Source organism: Crocodylus porosus, unplaced genomic scaffold (genome assembly GCF_001723895.1).
Source record: "Crocodylus porosus isolate Cpor-Errol unplaced genomic scaffold, CroPor_comp1, whole genome shotgun sequence".
NCBI classification, from domain to species: domain Eukaryota; kingdom Metazoa; phylum Chordata; order Crocodylia; family Crocodylidae; genus Crocodylus; species Crocodylus porosus.
Window position 1 is genome coordinate 1,415,907 of NW_017728945.1, and position 5,997 is coordinate 1,421,903.

Sequence of the window (5,997 nt, forward strand, 5' to 3'; positions counted from 1 at the left end):
GCGCCCCCGTGCCTGGCAGCCGGGGCCCTCGGGTGCTGCCGGAGGGCTCTGCCCCCCCGCACCCAGCGCTCTCTCCTTGTCCTTCAAGGGCTCCTCTCACCTGCCGCAGCAGCTGAAGTTCACCACGTCCGACTCCTGCGACCGGATCAAGGATGAGTTCCAGCTCCTGCAGGCGCAGTATCACAGGTAGGGCGCCGCGGCGGGGCCTGCCTGGCGGTGGTGTCGCGGCGGGGCCTGCCAAGCCTAGCCCCCCGCCCCGGGGAGGGCCCTGCTCGCCTCTTGCCACGGCTGGGGCTGGGGAAGGGGCTGGGGTCCGGGAGCCGGCGGCCTGGCTCTCCCGCTCATCAGAGCAGGGCTCAGGGCCCCCCCGGGCGGCGTTGCCGTGCAAGGAGTGTCTGGACGGTGGTCAGGTAGAGAAAGTGTTGGACAGCCTCGGCAGGAATAAAAGCAGGATCCCTGCAACGTCTCCCCTGCCTGCGGTCTCCAGGGTATTGGTCCCGTGGGTAGGGACGGTTCTGCCCAGACGGGGAGTCCCTGAGCAACGTGCGCTGCCCCCCCAGCTTGCATCTGAGGGCCCGAGAGCAGGGATTGCCAGGGCTAAAGAGATTCCCCAGCTGGAGTGAGAAGCAATGAGCCCAGGTTAAAAGGGATCCCAGGTGACCCTGTAGCTAACTGGAGATGAAAGCATTAAATCTCCCCTTCGCTGGGCCAGGACGGGGAGATTAGACCAGCCCCTTGTGAATCTCTGCTTAGTTTCACATGCCTTTCTCATGGCTGCAGTGTTTAGGCTGCAGATGCTGGGAGGAAATGTTCCTACCCAAACCCTTCCAGAGCCACCGCTCTGCTGCTTTTTTCTGGGTAATGAAATCTAAAACGCCGGGCTTCAGTCTGCCCAGCAAGAGTCTCCTTAATTATTAGGCCCGGCTTCTTTTGTGCCCTCTGATACGACTTCCCATAGCTGCCCATCCGTCGCCGACGTGCCCCGGGTCCTCCACGTCTTGGCCCGCTTCCTGCTGGATGCCAGGAGCGTGGGATCCTGCCTGCGGGGCCCAGCGGCTGAGGTGTGGGGCGGCCCGAGATCGCTCATCGGGAAGGGCCGACTTTCCCGCGTGCCTCTGAAGCCGTGCCAGCTGCGGGGCCCGGGAGCGCTAGCGGCATATCCGCAGTCACCGTCTTTCAGTGGGAGACATTTGCTGGGATTAATCCGCTGAAAGAGAAACGGGTTCTGTGCGAGCAAAGCTGGTTCTCGCTGGAAATCCAACCCCCCCACCCCCGGCGCGTGATGGCTGAGCTCCCGACTGCCAAAAATCACCTGGTTCATTACATTTAAATAACAGAAGATGCTACTTTTCGCGCCCTTCTTTTTTTCATTTTTATTTTCAAGGATGTTTGAGTTCCTGTTGCTTTCCCACAGAGCGCCACAAAACCTGTTGGGAGAGGTGCGCAGCACTGGCCTTGCAACTGTGCCGTAGTCCTCGTTACATGTCTGACTTATTAGTAGCACGAGCGTTTCTCAAACGTTGCAGTCGGACCCATGTTATGGCCCTATGACCCCTGACAGTCCTTGGGATCAGACCCAAGCCTTTCTCAGACAAGAGGTCAAACTCTTCCTCCTTCCTGCCTCTTCTGTTCCAGAAGATGGAAGATTAACTCTTGGGTAGCTTTTTGGAAGACCTCGTGGCTGGTGTCATTAGCGTCGTCTTAATTCTTCTATCTAGGAGCATCGGTCACGGACCGCAGTGCTAGGTGCTGTACAAAAAGCCCCAAATTGTTTAGTCTTGCAATAGTATCTAGGGGTCGACCAAGTGCGGGAGCCGTTGTGCTAGGTGCTGTACAAGCCTGCAGGAAATGGCTGGCGACGAGGGGAGTTGGTAGCAGGCCTGGCTCTCGGTGCTCCCATCTCTCTCTGCTCTTTCAGCTTGAAGCTGGAATGTGATAAGCTGGCCAGCGAGAAATCGGAGATGCAGCGTCACTACGTCATGGTAAGGCCCTGCCCCGGTGGCCCCTGTGTGATGGGAAGTGGGGCAGGCTGGCGGAGCAGGATGCTGGTGCCTGGGTACATCTGATGGAAGGTGTCCTTCCCTTCCCCCTCCCCTGCACCCAGCGGAAGCAAGACCTGTCTTGAGTTTGTTTGAAACGGGGCTTTCCAGCTTTGCAGGTTGCAAACAGAGGTCATTTCCTCTCCCCCTTCCCCATGCACCCGCTGTGTCGCTGGTTAGGGTGCGAGAGCTGTGCCGTGTCTCTTGGCAGGATCGGGGCTCTCTGGATAGGGGATCCCGTGCTGACTGGCCCAGCAGAGAGGAGGTGGCTGGGGGGAGTGTACTCTGAATTATGAGTATGGGCCCAATTGGGAAGACAGAGTTGCTGTAGGGCCCCAGTGAGCCCACGGGGCACAGGTTTGCTGCAGGAGGTGCCAATGCCGCTTGGCATCGCAGCCAATGACGGTTGCGACATGGGCAAGGAGGGTTTTTTGAGACCCAAGGGTACCAGCAGTGGGTGATGTCAGGCCTGGTGGCATCCCCAGGCCACCCGGGGCTGGCGTGAGGGTCCTGGCTGTAGGGTTGTCTGCGAGAGACCCAGGGCAGTGTAGTGGTGTGAGCTCAGATGGGCAACCTGGGTTTGATTCCTGGCTGTGCTAGTGATTCACCGTGCAACCTGGATCTTTGTGCTGTGGGGGCAGGGGGATAGGACGGCGCCTGCCTAACTGATGCAGGGCGCTGAGGCTTTAGCTCGGTGGGTTGGAAACGTCCAGTGAGATCCTTGGAGATGGTGCTGTCATAGGGGAAGCAGTGCCTGGGTTTTCACCGGGGACCGTGGGTGCAAATCAGGTGAGCATCTCGGCATATCGGCCTGCTAGGTGCACGTGTGCCAGGTGAGTGCCTTTGGGTCGTGCTAAGGGGGCTCTGGCATCGGGCGCATCTGTGCAGGCTCCTGACCTGGGCACGGGGGGGTGGTTCCCCTCAAATGCCCACCACTGCGCCATCCAGAGCCACCCTAGTGAAGAGTGAACAGGGAGGTTTCATCCATAGAGGTGAGCAGGAGCCAGGCAGCAGCTCCGGCACCTGCCCTGGGCCGAGGAGATAAGAGGTGGGAATTAATTCAGAGCCTCTGCTGGGAAGAATGATGAATTTCAAGGCAGAAATGAAAGGGGCAGACCCCTCCCCCATCCATCGGGCAGCCCTTCCCCCACCTCGGCTGAAATCCCAGGCTGCAGCGGCTGCTACCTGGATAAGGAGGGGGAGGCCGATTGCACAGAGCTGGGGCTTGCAAGGCGGGTCTAGCGTGAGCTGGGGAGATGCCGGGATGGTGGGGACACAACCACCCAGCCACTGCCCTTGTCCTTGCCGACCCCCGGGCCCCTGGGCCGGGTCCCATGCAGCACAGTCTGGGCCGTGTTTCTCTCCCCAGCCTTGGAGGGGCTCATGAAGGCTGAGCTCAGTGTGAGAGGCTGGGGCTTTCCCTAAAGGGCCCGGTGGTGCTGGGGTGCTCCAGTTTTCCCCTTCCACTGGTGCCCCGTGGGGGGACTGGAGGGAGAGGATTTCTAAAGGTCGGTGTCCATATTCTGGTAGGACCAAAGAGCCTCTGTAGCAGGCCCTGGCCAGTTGTGCTAGGCACTGCATGCGCCCAGGCCAGCGGGTCAGTCCTTGCCCTGCAGCCGCCAGGCTAAGTGGCTAGTAGTCTTTAACCCTGTCACATGGAGCTCTGTCCTCGCTGTCCAGCAGGAAGCAAATAGCTGGGTTTCTCTTCTGATGCTGCTAATGGCTGTATCTGTCAGGCCTCTGAATGAGCACCAATTAGCCTGGGGAGGAGAAGTGGGGGGGCTGCTGTGCTGCTTAGTATAAAAATGCAGGAGACCCTTGCAAGCGAACGCAAGTATTGATCCGGGGCCTGCGTTGTGATGTGATGCGCACAGACCAAGCTGGTGAGGAGCAAGCGGCACAGGCTGCGGTTTTCTCTCACGTGGGTCCACCTAGATGTCAATGAAATTCCAGCCCCAGGGCTCGGGAAGAAGCACTTAATCCCTTGACCCTCCAGGCATTCCCCCAGCTGGTGCTGGGAGCAGGGCAGCTTGCCTTCCCAAGGGGTGTCCTGTAACCGCCCCCGGTGCAGCCAAAGCCAAGGGTAGACAGCGGGGAGATTCTGCCCTTGGCCGCAGGCCTACTCCAATGCTCTCGGGATTACTGCTTGTCTCTCTCTCCCTCTCTCCAGTACTACGAGATGTCCTACGGGCTCAACATCGAGATGCACAAACAGGTGAGTCCACGGTGTGGCGGGAGGAACCAGGCAGCTCCCGCATTATTCCCCACTGCCCCTCCCCACACTCCATGGCTGCCTTGGGGAAGCATCACGGCCTCTGATAGCTCCCTCGACAGCCATAAAGCGAGTTTCCTTCGCGCTCGCTTCGTTTCCCCCGAGCGGATCCATGCTTCCAGTACCTGCTGCTCTGCCTGCAGTGGTGTGGGTGGGCTGGGGCAGAGGACACCCCATCCCTGGGAAACCCAGCCCCGCTCTGCTGCCTTCTGGGCCTGCAAGGACTCGCCAGCCCCACTTGGCAGGGCATCACGACCTCGATTCTCCCTCCATGTCTCATGCTGGGCTCTTCCCACCCCAGCTGACGCCCAGACTCCGGGTCCTGTTTGCAAGCAGGTGGGGACGTTCCTTGTTGCAACCTCTGCTCCCTGTCTCCTGACCCGCTCCCCTTTCTCTCTCGCCTCCAGGCTGAAATTGTCAAGCGGTTAAATGGGATTTGTGCTCAAGTCCTGCCCTACCTTTCCCAAGAGGTAAGTGCAGTCCCTGTCTCTTCCCTTCCCAGGGTGGGGGCACTGCAGCTAAAAGGGGCCCAATCCTGCATGGGCCCACGGCCTTTCTGCTCCCGTCTGACTCCTTTTAGGTACCCTGGGCCTGCAGTCAGGGCAGGGATCCCAGTGCCATGCGGGGCAGCCTGATATGGGGGACAGGCCTCTAGGTGCACTCCCCGCATGGACTCCCCCTGGGCTCCAGAGATCAGGGCTTGGCGTGTACCAATCTCAGCTGCCTCCTGGCATGGGGATTAGCCCTGGCAGGGGAGGGTTATTTTGCCAGCCCTCCTTGCTCGGCGTTGACTCCCTGAAGCCCCATGTCTCTTCTTCCTGTCTCCAGCACCAGCAGCAGGTCCTGGGAGCCATTGAGCGGGCCAAGCAGGTGACAGCGCCGGAGCTCAACTCCATCATCCGTGTACGTGATGCATGTTGAGGGGGGGCACCCTGACATTGGGGGCAAATCCCTTAGCTGGGCACAGGGCGGTGGGGTGGGCCAGCTGAGCTCCAGCTTGGCTATGGCAGGGACAAGAGCTCCGGCTTCCTAGGCCCTTGCGTTAGCTCCCAACTTCTCGGAGCCTGGGATGGCCGTCGCGCGGGAGGGTCTGCGTGCTTCCTGGGTGACACCCGTCCTCTCCCGGCTGTCTGTCTGTCCCTCGTTCCCTACAGCAGCAGCTCCAAGCTCACCAGCTGTCGCAGCTCCAGGCCCTGGCGCTGCCCCTGACTCCGCTGCCTGTGGGGCTGCAGCCCCCGTCCCTGCCAGCCGTCAGCGCTGGCACCGGGCTCCTCTCACTCTCGGCCCTGGGCTCTCAAGCTCACCTCTCCAAGGAGGACAAGAACGGCCATGATGGGGACGCCCACCAGGATGACGACGGGGACAAGTCGGATTAGAGGGAGGGGGGCGGGGGCAGGCGGGGGCGTTCAGTCAAAGATGCAGTATCTCCCTGGGCAGCGGGCAGCAGAACTGCCATAGTCTCGCAGGGTGGCAGCTCCCCGGGCATTACGCCCCCCCCTTCCCCTCCCGCCCCATGCCCATGGTCTGCGGGGGACGGCCAGCGAAGGCCTCTTGCGCCCCCAGCTTGGCAACTCAGCAGCAATAAGCGCCAGAGCTACGAGCACGTGGGCTTCTAAATCCCAGCAGCCTCCCCCTTGCCCCGCTCTCCCCCTGTTCCAGTGCTGGTGCAGGGGCTGCCATCCCACT

The 5,997-nt window shown here is 60.9% G+C and overlaps 1 protein-coding gene across 2 annotated transcripts in view; it reads left to right on the top strand.

The window, feature by feature from the left end:
• AES (amino-terminal enhancer of split) overlaps positions 1-5,952 on the top strand; it is a 7,301-nt gene extending 1,349 nt beyond the window's left edge. The window contains exons 2-7 of one of the 2 annotated variants that reach the window (XM_019550582.1): positions 89-186; positions 1,919-1,982; positions 4,210-4,254; positions 4,719-4,781; positions 5,140-5,214; positions 5,466-5,952. In XM_019550582.1, the coding sequence (XP_019406127.1) occupies positions 89-186; positions 1,919-1,982; positions 4,210-4,254; positions 4,719-4,781; positions 5,140-5,214; positions 5,466-5,687 (567 nt within the window). In that variant the 3' untranslated portion in view covers positions 5,688-5,952. The remainder of the gene's footprint in view (positions 1-88; positions 187-1,918; positions 1,983-4,209; positions 4,255-4,718; positions 4,782-5,139; positions 5,215-5,465) is intronic. The other variant, XM_019550583.1, reaches the window with a different exon arrangement.
• The last annotated feature ends 45 nt before the right edge of the window (positions 5,953-5,997 follow it).